The sequence below is a fragment of the Pygoscelis adeliae genome, unplaced genomic scaffold, assembly GCF_000699105.1.
Source record: "Pygoscelis adeliae isolate BGI_AS28 unplaced genomic scaffold, ASM69910v1 Scaffold38, whole genome shotgun sequence".
NCBI lineage: Eukaryota > Metazoa > Chordata > Aves > Sphenisciformes > Spheniscidae > Pygoscelis > Pygoscelis adeliae.
Window position 1 is genome coordinate 17,286,006 of NW_008825614.1, and position 15,588 is coordinate 17,301,593.

Here is a 15,588-nt window from a genome sequence, read left to right on the forward strand (position 1 = left end):
CTCAGCTTCCCCATCAGCCCCCTGGTCTTGAGATACCCGTCACTGCACGCAGACAGGTTTGAGCATCACCATGCTCCCCCGTGTGGCTGACGTTCCTGAAGTTAAGGGGAATTTTCCTTCAATAGAAAGAGCAGGATTATATCAATATCTCCTAATTTTGGGAGCAGAACCGTACCACATTTTCAAAGGTAGGAAAGGGAATAGTTAGAGTATTGGAAAATATAGGGGGATTTTTTTTTTAACACTACTTCATCAACCCTGATTTAAAAGCACCATGACAACTTTGTTTCCGTTAACTTTGGCTTCAAAATTTTTTTAGTTTGGGCATTTTTTACCTGACAACATGCATAGAGGATGCTCCAGATTTGAAGAAGTCTGTGGAATCCTCAATTACAGCAACATTGCTCAAAATTCCCTTCCAAATAGCCTAATAATACATAAAAATAATGGAGGCAATAATGAATAATCCTCTAATTGCAAGAAGTATTTATCAAACTGTATTTTCTATGGTATCTGTGCCTACAACGTGTACTGTTTCAAAGGATTCTAAAACAGAAAGTTATTTTAAGAGGGTCTCAAACTGTCTAGAGACCTGATGTTAGCCAATAAATTCTTCAGCATAATTAGCTTATCAAAAAATATTATTTTGTCCGTGATAATTTCACCTAATCAGGCAAGAAATCTGAATGGTACAATGCTAATAATTTTCAGGCCCATTTTTTTGAGATCTTTATCTTCCAAATAATAACTTCCCATTGCATTATGGAATACGTCGTCAGCAGAGGCAAGGACAGCCTGGAGCACTTTGTGACTGGACTGATGGCATTTCTGGCACCGGGGCAGAGCTGAGAAGTAGTTTAAGCTGCATGCATGAAGCGGAGATTTCCACTAACGTGAATAGTGAAATAACTGGTAACGTAATATTACAATTAATTATAATTAGGTTTCAGAGTTAGCAGGTAGTGTCATGAACTGAAGAATTTACATTTCTTTTTGCTATTTTCTCAGTCGTCAACAGCTCCAGGCAGCTTTTAGGTTGCTGGCAAGCAGGTTCAAGATAATCTTGAAGCAGCAGTTTAAACTATTAGTGCATCAAGCTGCCTGACATGTGCCAGAAGTTATTGACCCTGTAACAGAGTTAGCAGAAGGGAAGACATCTGTGATTCACTTGCTCTGGCACAAAACTTAATGACAAATGTGGCTTTCAGCTAAGCCCCTGACACTCACTACAGAGGGATGGATTACATGAGAGGGCAGCAAAGTGCCTCTCCGGCTACGAGAGCTTTCTGCTCCAGCTGCCCCATTGCTGCATCCCTCTGCCACCTAGCCCCTTGTGTGTGGTTGCAGCAGAAGAGAGACAGCGCACACAGGCATAGGGAGAAAATTGCTGCCTTCCTCCTTCAGACTGCTGTTCCAAGACTCCCTGAAGCTTGTCTAACAGGATGACTCTGAGCACATCCTAGTGACTAGCAACACAGTGAAGAAAGGATTTCAGAACTGACCAAGTCTGTCAGTGTTGAAAACCGCACTATTGTGAGGCAAAGGTCCATTTGTTTTTCCTCACTCCCACCTTCATCATTCATAAATATTTATCATAACTGACCCTGCAATCGCTGTCTTTGTGTCACTTGTATCTGAAAGAAAACTTTCTAAAGTGACGTCTAAGTACTCTAGTGAATTCCCAATTCCACCTGAATTAATGTCAATAACTAAAGATTCAACCCCATACTCTTTGAGTACATTTTATCAAAAACCAGTTTGCATAGCTAAATAAAAGATATGCCTTGCCTATAATGAGAAGTATGTAATGCTTTTGTCTGAAGTAATACCCTACTAAAGCAGTTTACTGAATTACCCTAATGTCTTCTGCCATCTTTTTCTCCTCTTCTGTAAGTTCCAGGGCAGTTGTTTCATCAGCAGAGAAGTATTTAGATGCAGGGATCATTTTTCCATCCTCAAACTGCAGATTTCTCACTAGTACCTGAAAAATGAGAGGATATGATTTTAAGTTATCTGGGAGGCAATACATCCTTGTGTGAAGAGTTTTTCGGCATTAATATGGTTATTGAAGTAGTAAAATAAATGGCTTGCTATGATGCAGGTAATGTAGCACAGGCCACTCCTACCTGTCTTTCAGATTCTCTCCTAGTATTAGCACATTTTAATCCATATTGGAAATAAATATGGATTGAGTGAGAAGCAAAACATTAATGTCTTCTCTATAGGATAGTAGAGGATTGATAAACTCCAGGCGAATTAGTTGTCTGTCATTAGCAGCTGGATTTGTATAGCCTGACAATTCCACACTATTTGCACTTCTTGCTAAAGTTATTCCATCCATGCTCATGTTTGCCAGGTTGAGCACTTACCATCTTCCCATCGTTACCAAAAACGACTAGACCATTCTTGGTTACAAGTCCAGGTCTTGAAGCACCTTTTAGTGCCAGCTCTTGTCCAGCAGGCACTGAAGCATCGAGTAATGATGACCCATAAAAAGTAACCACCTAAAAATAAACGGAATTAAAAGTGCACAGATTCTAAACATGCTCTAAAATTCTAATAATGAAATTACACTGTTTTGAAGCTTTAATATAATAAAAATAAAATATAAGTACCTACACATGGAAAACATGTTACAACATTATTCCTGTGTCTTTACAACCCAGGACGTGTAAAACTTTGCAAGCTGCCTAAACCTGCAAAGCTGCTTAGCTGTAACAATGTGCATGCTGGAACCAGTGCAGAAAGGGAAGCAGCTTTTGTCAGTGCATGCCCAAAGTGAGAGACCGGCAGAAGCCTGACTGTGACTGGTAGAGTCCTGCTCTGCTCCCAGGCTGGCAACGCCGAACACTGCTTCTCTCTTGGGCTCTTCTGTTCTTTCTGGGCTCCCAAATCAGCAACAGTTCCTGGACATTAGGGCAGAACCAGGCTTTTTGGAGCAGCCTACCAGCAGATGGCTAATAGTTAAGTAGCAAACTCTGGACATCACAGCCGGGAAAGATAATGTCATTTTAAAAATATTTTATGCAAGTATAATGTGGATAAAATGCATAGTACTTTTAATACATTGAAAGGAAGTAGTTTGTTTTGAATAAAATGAGGTATATGTATTTCTGCAAACGATCTAAGCCCCAACTCTTTTTACAATAAAACCTCCTTTGCTATTTCAGTAGCTCACAGTGTTTCATTTTGCTGTTAATACTGTGATGTTGCCCACTGTACAGCATGGGTTGCATTATACATGTAATGCATGCCTACTTCCCAAAATGACTGGCACAGTCTGGTTCTACCCTTCTTTCTTACTGCTTTGTACTGTGCCCATTTTTTTTTTTTCAGATATTGCTCTTATCTTTCTTTCAATTAAATGGATCTATCATAAGAAAAATCTTAACTATTGTGTTCTGTACATTTGTTTAGGTGCCTGTTCTAGATATATACAAAACATATAGTCATCAAATGAGAGCTACTCCAATGTAACTGTCACTTGTATTCACCTGTATGCAGACACCTTTAGTTTTATAACAAAAAAAGGTCAAAAATAGGGTATAGAAAAGAATAATATTCTTCTAGTTTTCAGAGCGTACCTGGCCATCTATTGTTGCCCATGCTCCAGGCACTTTATCATGCCCTCGAATCCAATTGTGCAAAGCTGCTGCAGGTTGGTCCCAGGAGATCTAGGAAATCAAGACATGCTAGCTAATTCTTCTCTGTTTAGTTATAAATCAAATTAGTAATGTTTTCCTATATAAGAATCACAAATTCTCCCTCCTCCTCTTTCAACTGTTCATTTATTTAAGAACACAGAAAGGGTCTGGTCCAATAAAGGAAGATCAGTGATCTCCGGGTGGCTAATCATCAAAGACCTATCAAATGGGATGGTCTTAGCACGCCTGTGTTCTGTACAGCCTCTATCTTCTCATAGATTCTCCTTCTCACACTAATATAATGAAAATATAACTCTTGCTGCTAGGTATTCATTCATAAATAATTAATATTATGATTAACAAACTTAATAAGCACAGTATAAATATAAACAAGTGTATGTCTGGGGTATCACCTTCTGCTGAAAATGATCTATTTATTGCTTGGATCCTAAGGTTTTTAATAAATCTACAAGCTTTTATTAAAATACTTTCTAATAATTTACTAACGCTTTATAAATTGTTTCATAAATGGAATCCCTACCACAACTTGCAATTCCTGCAAGACTTTGAGGAAAATGGAAATAATGTTTTGTTAAGAATGTCATGTATAGTTAATAAGTAACGCCAGTGAAAATGTATTCCTTTATCTTTGCAGTATTGTGAGTATATGTACAAATGAATTAAAGAAAGTATCAGAATAGTTATTAAATAACAAAACTCAGGTACCCAGCATCCTTCTTAGTTTAAGCACAAAGAATATTTAAAAGCAAGTTATAAGGCAATGAGAATAGTTTTACAGCAAGGAGATTAAACTAGTTCACTCCAAGGAAGCTCCTTATATCTTATGCAAAGCTATTTGCTTCTAAGGTAAGTCAGGAATTGAAATACGATAAAAAGCATCGCGTACAATATTTCAGGTGGAAAGGACTACATTCACCATGGACAAGTGACTGAAATTATTGGAATAATTTTTACTTTTTCTTTTCTTTTTTTAAACTTTTACACTGGTCTAGAAAAGGAAAAGAAGGTATTGCAGGCAGCATTCACTATCATTTTATGGTGGCCTTCCCAACCACAAAGAAGATCCAGCTAATGCAGTGGGGGTGCTTATATAATATAATTCTTATATGGGTGTTTAAATAATTTTTTTCTCTGTTGTTTGTTTACGTGACCTATATTTTTTTTTCCTGGTGCCAACAGGAAAGGTGCCAACATTTGCTTTTCCTAACACCAAATCTATTTCTGGTAGAGAATTTAGTATGGACTGTTGGTAAACGAAGAGAGCTATCTCCATTCAATGCTGTATTTAAAAGTATGGTAACATATTAAGAATCCACTGAAGGTGCAGCTGCCATCTAGCTGTGTGTAGATGATCCCAAGTAGGACATCAAGTTTCTAAATATATGTAAACTGCTGAAAGGGAATAGGAACTTAACCTGGGGCTCCATTACACGCATCCTTGAGTTATCCCAGGAATAAGAGGCGGGGAAACAACTGAGTTAAAATTCATGTTAACTTGGTATCACTACTATTGTAATCTGAGTTAGTAACAGCTTTTCTAGTAATATGCACAAAACACAGTGTTATTTAACACTACCTCTGCATTTTCCTTTTTCTGGATCCCTTCATATGTTGCCCCTTCTTTAGGCTGAGGTATACGAGGGGCCTTACCGTCAGCAATTAGATGTACAGCTTCCACCTAAGCGAAAAAGTAACAGATTTAATGTTAGCTTGGCTCACCCCTTTTCCTCAGTCATACTTGCGAATGACAGCAAAAGACTTTCTGCCACAAGAGGAACTGGTTTATTTTTAAAACCTAGGATTTCCAAAATCTAGGGGACCAATGCTGCACTGATTAACATACACATATGCTTAAACTTCTTTGAGAAAAGAAATAGCCTCAGAAATTTGATGGGAGTACCTAGTCACCAAACATATAGCAGCTACCTACATTCTGCAGGACCATAACGTGGCTCTATATGACTGCATCCAACTCTTTCCTTTTTCTTTCTGCAAATAGTTATTTCTCTGCATTTAAACGGAGAGAAAAAATTTCTCTAACGATCCATGCTAAGTATTTTTTATGCATTTTCTTCTCTTCATTTCAAAACAAAACAAAAAAGGACAAGCACACAAAATGCAAAGCCAAGCCACCAGGGCTCTGAATTTAAAACACCATCCCCCTTTTTTTTCCAACCTCACCCCTAACTTTCTGTTCTCTCTGAGCCTGTAAAAAATTTCACCTTGTAAAGACATTCAAGAAATCTGTGGAAAGAGCTGCATTCCAGACAAATCTGACTTCTTGCCTCCTGTGGAAACAGGATATGCTCTGCCCGCTGCCAGCAACAAATACTCTGAGGCCACCTCCTCAGCTGTTGTGAAGCAGCACAGCTCCATTGAAGTCTAGGATTTGGCTGAGCACCACAAGCTCTGTCTTTCCAAATGTACGCATCTTGTCTATATTTCCTTTACTTTCAAATTCCAGCAGATGCTTTTCTTTTACTCTTAAAATGTTGGTAATTAGTATGGCTAAACATACCATAGCCTTTATTCCTTCTGGGAAGAGAAAACGGTTATACAGGTCATCCACAGTATCGTTTTGGCCAACATCACATTCTCGCTGCAGAAGTATTGGTCCAGTGTCCAAACCATCATCAGCCCAAAAAATAGTAAATCCTGCTTTCTTATCTCCTTGAATTAAAGTCCTGGACATAAAAAAAAAACCTTACAGTAAATACAGACAGTGTGAAAGTAGTCAGGGATATCAACCCATCTGTTACACATTCATTTGCTTTAAGTAGGTAGAAAAGAAAATCCTAACCGTCTTTAATACTAGTTTCATTGCTCATTTCATAGCCAGAAACCCAGTTTTGATACTGTTGATGTGTGTTTTCCACAAAGTGGCATCAGAAATGCTGCAACTGAATCCAGGGTGTCTATCAAACAGTTCATTGTGATAATTATTTTTAAAGTATTATTAGTGGTAAGACACACAGAGCAAAAGGTGTGCAATAATGATGACATAATTTGAAAGATGGAAGCACCTAGACAGCATATTATCTGAATAATTCATAGTTTACTGTAATTAGCGAAGCCTCACAACTTATTTGTAGGTCAGCAAGGGAAGTACAGTTGTCCCACAGCTGAAAAAGAGCTAAACCCAGAGTGGAAAATGATGGATATGCAACTGTTTAAGGAAAAGTTATTAAGGGAATTTATATCCAGCCAGATTCTCAGCTGCTGTGAATGAACATAGCACTGCTTACAATAGACCTATGCCGATTTACATCAGCTCAGGATCTGCCTCTGAATCTGAAGGGAACTTCAGCCACTTAGATTTCCAGTTCTCCTTTGGCACTGCATGTGCCTCAGAATGATGTATAATCAAACACAAGTGTGTTTAAGGGAGCAGCCAGAAATGAAGAGATCTGTATCTTTCCTACATGCTTTTAACCATTTGTCTGCATGCAAACACCAATGCCATTTTCTGTAAGACCTATCTCATGTAAATATTCCCTTGGCAGTCCATGTTGTAACAGGATCATCTGAGATCTGGCTTATACACATGAAAAATCACTATTAACCGTAAGCACTGAAAACTACATTATTAAAAGGAGTAAAGCACACATTTGTGCAGAACGAGGGACAAGCTCTAAAGACAACTGGGGAAGTTGGCAGGTTCACAAAAGTGAAAGCTTACAGATGTTTGGCTAGCCCATATCATATCTTTCACACATTTAAGCAGCATCTCTTCTGTTTTATATTATGTACGAATGCTGAAAGAGCACCCTGGTGAGAAATGCATGTCCTCTGCAGGGCTGGAGGAGAAGAAGGCACCATGGGCAAATGTCCCTGATGCTGAATAGGTGACAGGATGAGAACCGCTGTGTGCCCTCTCCTCTGCCCACCAGCTCCCTCTGCAGACAGCTGCTGGTAAAGTGGTAGCAGCTGGAAGAGGCTATAAAGGATGGAGTGAGAAACTCTCAAAGGCCCAGGACCCTTGTTTGTGCCTGGTGCCCCTTTAGCCATGCCTAATTCCCACAGGCTTTCTCGGTCATAGTGGGGGGGGAAACAGTCTGATCAGCACCAGGGCTGTAGCCACAACAGCTGAAAGAAGCTGTGATGAGAGCAAGGGGTGCGAGGGTGAAACACGAGAATGGTCATAAATCAAGGCCAAATCTGAGCTTAGTTTAAAGGTCTTAGGACAACAGCCTTTACCTGAGAGGGGCAGGAACAGGTGCTTACAGAAGGAATATGCAAAATAGGGCAAGACTCGGTGATACACCATTGAGATACATTCCCATTTCTGGAAACCTTCACCTCAGAAACTTCCTGAAAGAGAGTTTGTATCTACATCTTCCTGGGGAATAGATCTCGATGAACTTTTCCTCCATGAAAACATCCTTCTAGAGCTCTCTAGATGTGCAGTTCCACAGTTTAATAACGGACTGCATGGAGTAAAAGTACCTCCTTTTTTAGTCAAATCCTACTACCTGATCTCTTTGCTGACTGCCCCCTAACTTTTGATTAAGAAGCAATCGTTCCTTATTCACCTTCCCATGTCTTTCATGGCTTAAATACACTGCTGGCATATTTCCTTCCCAATGACCTCTTTTCCTGTCTGAAGACTCCTAGATTTCTCTCCCATCATGTGGAAGCTGTTCTATACCTTTGACCATCTTTCTTAGCCTTTTCTGAAGCATTTCTAGCTCTTTCATGTCCTAACTGAGATGCAGACAGTATTTAAGATCCTTCCATGGTCTCATTTCCGAGTAACAACAACTAACTTAAATTTTATTGCTGCTTACATATAGTTAGTTTTTCTCCCCCCTTATGTACATTATCTTATACTTTTTAACTTTGAATTTGACCACCCATTTTCTTAATCTCACTTTCACATTATCACCTTTACCCATTTGTGTAGAAACTGTATTCTTTATTACAGATTGAAATCAGAGTGACTGGTCTATAGTTTCCTGGCTTTTCCTCTGAGCCCGTTTAAAACTGGTATTGCTCTTGCTGTTTTCCAGTCCCCTGCACCAACACAATCTGAAGGAACAGAAACCTGTGGAACCTTTGCTTGAAAGTCCCGAGAAGAGATTCTTATTCATTCATCAGTTTATCTAAAATCTCTTCTACTCACAGTTCAGCTCAAGAGAATTGTTCTGACTTATTCTACACAAAGAAGGGCTGTATGGTGGTAACGTCTTAAGCTCCTCCATCCTGAAGACCAATACAGATTTCCTGCTATGGTGTTCTCTTTGATAAGCACCTTTTTTATGTCAAACACCTATATCACCCTATATACCTCCCACCTTGAATGCATTTGAAAAAATGGTTATTATTCAATTTTATGCCTTTAAAAGCTGGTTCTCTATTTCTTTTCTGGACTGCCTTACTCTCGTTTTACATCTAATTTGCCAGAGTTTATGCTCTTTTTTATTTTACGCACTTGGACACAACTGTCACTTTTTGAAGGATTTCCTTATGTCTCTAATAGTCTCTTTTACTCCTCTGTTTAAGTACTTCAGTTTAGCATTTTTTCCATTAAGGATTTAAAAAAAAACAAACCAAAATATGCCTTTACTTTGAATCTACAACATTGTGTCTTTAGATAATCATCATGCAGCCTGTAAGATTCTTTTAAAATTGTTTCTTCATACTTAAGACAATTTCTTATTGAATTTAAACACTGTGATAATGGCATTTCTGTTGCCACAAGAATGCTACATCTGAGTCTACTGTGGTCATTATTGCAGTGTAGTTCTTTCACAGTAACATTTTGAATCTATCCGTGCATTGCTTAGGAAGACAGTAAGATAAGGTTTTACTCTTGTGGATTCTTTTCTCTCTTCTCCCTTCCCTTCCCTTCTGTGCAGTCTCAGGCTCTGCATCAAGCCCTGTTGTGACAGTGACCTAGTGTTTGTGGGGGACGAGTTAGGAGGGCAGTGTCCTGCCTATGAAAACTACAGATTGTCGATTTGCCTGTGTGAGTAAATTATATGAATGTATAGATCACATCACTGATCTTCCCAGAATAACAGCTGCACTTGCATTGGAAATCACAACGAATCTTGGGTATGAAGTGCAGGTCATGAACCAAATACTCAGCTGCTTCAGAGAAGTTCCTTCAGGGCAGTTGCAAGTCAACAGAACCGTGCTAGCATTTACATGAGTAATGGGTACAGACCAACATCCTAACATGACATACACATAGTTTTGATGAACAAAACTCACCAGTTGATTGCAGAAGCTCCTCGGTGGCGTGGTAGGATGGATGGATGGTAAATAATTGAGCCATGTTTTGGGCAGTCAATAACATCCATGGGGATGAACTGTGTACAGAAGGGAAGGACATTTAGCTCTGCTCCAACCGATTTGTAGGCTGCAACTACTTCCTGGATAGGCTTGCCTTTAGCTCTCCATCTGGGGAACTTAAAAACAGGAGTGCCGTCCTTCTCCGCTGCCAGTGCTGAGGGGCAAGAACAATTTTCTTTTTTAATTCACATTTTGTGTTAAAAATTCAAACTTGAAATCAGAGAGATATTGCATGACAACTCAAGCAGATCATCAAGTGTATGATTACAGAGTGCCGTTTGTACTGTTCTGTTATGTTGTTTAAAAACCTTTGCACTTGGATATATTTTATTAAGTCTGTCTTTGATCCTCACTCCTACAGCTTGTATCATTCTCAACTTTAAGTGCACTCTTATGACTTTACTAATAAGTACCAGTGAAAGCAGAAAAGAATGATGAATGCTATTGATTATTTAACAGTGACACTTCGTTTCAGGTCCGGTCATTACATTTGCCTGCAACAGGTTTGTTTTAGCAAAACTTAATTTTCCACATCAGCAATTTGTATGTGAATATGACTATGTACAGCTAAGATTCACTCAAGTCAGCAGCATTTTGCCATGTGGTGCAAATAATCAGAGATGCTAGAGGCCTTCAGTATTTCTTCCAAATTCTGTTTACTGATGCCTTCTGGATATGCTTCCATTTATCTGAGAGACCCACACCTACACCCAAAATTAGGCTCAAAGGTGAGAAAAAACAACTGCACTAATTGCAGAGAGAATTTTTAGGTATTTAATAAATTCTATTGCGCAACTGCTTAATAACTCAACACAGAGAGTAGGATAGTAGAGTCAAACTCTACTTCTGTTGAGTTGTACATGTAACAGGAAGAAAAGGGAAAAGAAGAAGAGGTGTGGAAAATTCACCTAATTTAATTTGTATTTCTGAACACATTTTTGTACTTTTCTTTCTCTTTTTCATTTCTGACATTGCATCTTGAGTTTGACCTGAAGTATCTTTAGCCTACTAACCTAGGTCTTAAGTAAATACTTAAATATCATTCCATGGACCATTAGCGTGTACTGCAATTGCTTTTAGAAATAAAATCGTAGCTGTCTGAGGATATAGAAACATTAGCAAATTTCACTTGAGACTTAAGCTGTTTGAGTCATCTGGAAGTAAAAAGCAACAAAGTATCTAGTAATTTCTTTTTTTTTATTAGGAGAGCAATAACCTAATTCTACGGTTTAGTTAAAATAAATATATGATTTAAATCAGTGGAAGACTTGCTTAGTTACATCTGCTAGTGTAATAACTGTACAACAATAGTTTATATCATGTAACCAAGTATTATGGTATGCTTCCAGAGCTGGACAGTCAAACTGTCTTTTTCTAAACTAATAGTTGCCTCCTCTAATTCTTCCAAAGTGTGATTAAATCTTTTAATGAGGTAGAGTTACAGAATATAATAAACTTGAGAATTATATGCTCATTCGGGAGTGCCATAGCCCAGGTAAGCAAAATTTATGTTTGATTCTTCCCTCATAAGAGTACTGTAAAAACATGTCAGGACTTGACCAAAAAAAAAAAAAAAATTACTTAAGGCAACTCATGGAATGTAGTTTTAATTTCTGATTACCCATAAAGGTATATTCCATCCTGGCACTTCTATTTGCTAATCATATTAATTCACTATTTTTGTGCCACTGAAAAAAAAAAGAAGTTACAATTCAGATGATTCCAAAGTAGCTTCTTTGTCACACTGGGTTCTGCCGTATGAGTACAATTCTGAATACCTGTCAGGCAACAACTCTTCCTTTAGGAAGTCTAGAAAATCCTTATGCATCCTGGCAATGGGAAAAGGGAGAGCAAAGCCTCCTCCACCCTTTTCAATGGGTTTTCCATAGTCCTGGTGGAAGAGAAATAGGCTCTGCAGGTACACTGCCGCATGCGAGCTTGTCAGAAAGGGCAGAAAGCCAGGGATAAACTGTCTTGGCTTCATGCCTTGAGTGTCCCAGACAGCACAGTGAAACAGGTGACAGACATTTGTGCTTGAGTACAGGCTCAGCAGCTATTTGCTTTAAGATACAGATCTCGTTCAGGATGATTACCTCTAGGATGTACATTCAAATAAGGTACCCAGATTAATTTATTTTTTAAATATCATAATGTATGGCCCTATATGGTTAGAAACAACTTTTAAACACTGACTAAGAAAGTTAAACCAGTTCTGGGACTTGTGTTTGTTAAAGCATAGTTCTTGTGCTGAATCCAGTGTAATAAAGGCAATACATGCAAGTCATTCCCATATAGATACCACCTTCTCACGAAAAGACAAGTTTGTTATGTATGCCTGTAATTTTAATATTTGGATTAAGGTTACACTTACCCAAAGGATCAGCTTGTCCATTCTTGTCAGGCACTGTGAATACTCCCACAACTTTATGGCCCTCTTTTCTCAGCTTGTTATAAACTTCTTGTCCAAAAATACTTTGACCTATAAGGGCTAGCTTTAGCTTATGTTGGTAAGCCTGGTAAAAAGAATTAAAACAAGCCATGTTCTAGGATGCAAAGAAAATACGTTGTTGCTTACATTTCTCTCTTGCTCCTTCTTGATCAATGTTCATTTCGATTTAAAATGGAATAATCTTTTTACCCCAATCACCTTTGAAGGAATAATAATCCATTTTTTTAGATCAATGACAGGCAATGTGCAATTCAGAGAGAACACACTTAACATAAAAATATCATCTGATACTGTCACTGATATTTACATTGCTTTCCCAGTATTTTCATTAGACAGACCCACTGCTTGTTACAAGAGGCATAACAGGCTGCATGATCTTATTCGTAGCCAGAACTAATATGACAAGAAATGAAAATACATTTTTTTTGAAACATAAAACACTTTTTCTAGGCACAACTTAGGTGCCTGGAACATGCCCTCTAAATCCCTATAATTAAATGGTGGCATATTATTTGTGGTTAACATGTATAGGCTAAAGAAGACAAGCCTGCATTGTTCCTGCCAAGTTAAAGGTAACGATCATCCATTTGATCCTCCTACAAGGAAATACTGCAAGGTTCCTGTGTTTGACTTCCACTGCCTTCTGCGTTTGCACCCCAGTACACTGGACACATGCTTTTAAGCTTCTTCAGACTGAGTGGGCACCAATAACTGCCCCAACTTTTTATTTTTAGGATAGTTAGAATCACAACACTACTATGATATGAGGATATCACATACTGCTACGTTATTTAAGTGCTTGCACCTTGAGAAAACTACAAATTCCTTCAGAGTCCCTTCAGGTTTAGGGGACCATTGTGCTCCTCTCCCACCCTACCTCCAGTCCCTCGCCTCTAACACCTCCTTTATCCCAGAACTGGTATTCCTGTAGCTGCAAGAACTGGATTAGGGTACTGAGGTAGGGAGGCACTGACCTGACAAAACGCAGCTTATTCTTAACTGGATCTATTCACTAATCTAGTTCATTGCACTGCCACAAGTCCTAACGCAGGTCCAGCGGGGGAGCAGGAATGAGCATGCAGGCACAGGCAGAAGGGTGGAACTGTCCCTGTAAGCAGTGCCTTTGCATTTTTCATCAGCTTCTGGAAACCGAAAACCGGAAACCTTTGAAAAACAAATGGACTAGTAGACCTGGTTATGAAGGAAAGGTCCAGACAGAATAAACAGAAAACTTACCTTCCCCAAAGCTGAATCTAGTAGAAACTATTCCTAGACTCAAACCATTAAAGATCCCTCCGCTTAGGAGGCCTGAATCAAAGGTAGAAAATAAATCCACATACTCCCCACCTTTATTCTTAACTTCATCTTTCCCAACTGGACTTTGAATTCCATTTTTTTGAATGACCGATCAGATGCCATAAGCTCAGAATGATAGAGAGGAATCAAAGCACTGTTTGAATATCTTAACCACCAGCATTTGTTCTGTATGTTTGCACTTGCATGTTTTCCTCCTCCCTCCTCTTTTGCCTTTCTTACGGTGGCTGGGACATGAGGATACCTTGACTAAGTGGGTTGTTGATTGGATACGAAATGGTCTGGACTGCCCATCAGATCATATGACAAATTCTATGACAAACAGAAATGTCCTGAAAACCGGGATACTCAAAACCACAATCCATTTCACTGCAATTCATTCCACAGCTGAAATATTATGGATGTATTTTGCTGTTTTCAAATTACATTTTAGTGGTGCAGCTAGCCTCAGAAAAGGGAGTTATGAAATGGTAGGTTCCATTAGAGGAATATTGAAGTGTGCTTTTTATTTTTTATATAAAAGAATAGGAGATAACTATTTGTCCAGAGACAACATTTTCCCTCGGAATGAAACGGCGTAGTAAAATTGTCCCTTAGTCAGCACTAGTGCAACTGCAGTAGTAACAAGTAGCAAGATGCAAAGGTGGACATAGCTCAGGCTCTTGCAAAATCAGATTGTTGTAGTTGGCTGGTAAAAAACGTCTGTGAGACTGGTGATGATAATAGTCCTAACCAATGCTGCACTGTTGGCAGTATTGCCTAAAATATGTCCACTATTTTGTTCTTAATAAAGACAAGACCTTGTTCTGAATTACAATGAGCACAACTTATCCTTGCAATCTTCGTCTAGCAAGGCCCAATGGATGCAGGTAGATCTCATTACCAATGCTTTATGACTGATACCTTTGCTTTTACAGCAGAAATGTTGCTGCATTATAAAAAGTAATCATCAGATTTTCCTAATCACTTAATTACTTTAACTATAGCAGCAAGTTGGTGAAAGATTAACCTGATGGATCACTGAACATGTTTGGTTTGGTATGGTATGAAATCCTCTGATTTCTGTACAGTGCTAATTTGCAGCAGTAGCCCAACTAGTACATTGAAGAAACATTAAAGACAGTACAGATGAGAGTTACTTATTCTACTTTTGTCCTTTTGTTAACATCTTTCAGTAAGAACACAAGACTGGAAGGGATGTCCTTAGCTAACAAATCTAGTCCTCTACCATCACAAGCAATCATGTCATATGATTGCTTTTGTAAATTTATCCGACCTCCATTTTAAAGTATTTTACTCACTGCTGTACTCTGTTGCTTTTCTGATACTTGGCCAATCTTCTTGTAATTTTCAGTCCAAATTTATCACCACTTTAAGAGCTACTTTTTCTCCACTTACTCACAAAGTGTTAATAACATATGCATCCCCTATTCCTAAACGTAACTTTTAGTTCATGTTTCTCTGTTAATAAATCTGATTCTCATGTTACATGGAACTGCACACCAGTTTCGGTTCCAAATCATGAGTTGCTGTAAATCAACATAGTTTCAGTAAAGCTACACGTGCTTAATTTGTGCTAGTTGTGGAACTGAGTCAACAAATGGTGAGAAGTAACCAGAGAACACGGACTCCAAAGGAACAACAAAAAAATAAAACTGGCAAAATTGAGAAGATTGCAGACTGGCTAAGTCCCATTTCTTCATTGTAGTGCACAAAAAGATTAGCCTAACAGCAAATCAGCTCTGCTGTCTCACACTGACATAAAGTTACTCAAATGGAGACTGATTTCAATTGCAAGATGGATCTGGTAATTGTGCTATGACCAATGATTCTTGAGTTACTTCTCCAAACTTCTCCAATGAA

At 38.5% G+C, this 15,588-nt stretch overlaps 1 protein-coding gene across 1 annotated transcript in view; it reads right to left on the reverse strand.

The window, feature by feature from the left end:
- Positions 1-12,502, reverse strand: part of ALDH1L2 (aldehyde dehydrogenase 1 family, member L2) — a 30,343-nt gene extending 17,841 nt beyond the window's left edge. The window contains exons 1-8 of the mRNA XM_009333061.1: positions 12,334-12,502; positions 9,882-10,116; positions 6,184-6,349; positions 5,242-5,343; positions 3,585-3,674; positions 2,370-2,504; positions 1,856-1,981; positions 336-427 (exon numbers count right to left, since the gene is read on the reverse strand). Of these exons, the coding sequence (XP_009331336.1) occupies positions 336-427; positions 1,856-1,981; positions 2,370-2,504; positions 3,585-3,674; positions 5,242-5,343; positions 6,184-6,349; positions 9,882-10,116; positions 12,334-12,502 (1,115 nt within the window). The remainder of the gene's footprint in view (positions 1-335; positions 428-1,855; positions 1,982-2,369; positions 2,505-3,584; positions 3,675-5,241; positions 5,344-6,183; positions 6,350-9,881; positions 10,117-12,333) is intronic.
- Between the last annotated feature and the right edge of the window lie 3,086 nt (positions 12,503-15,588).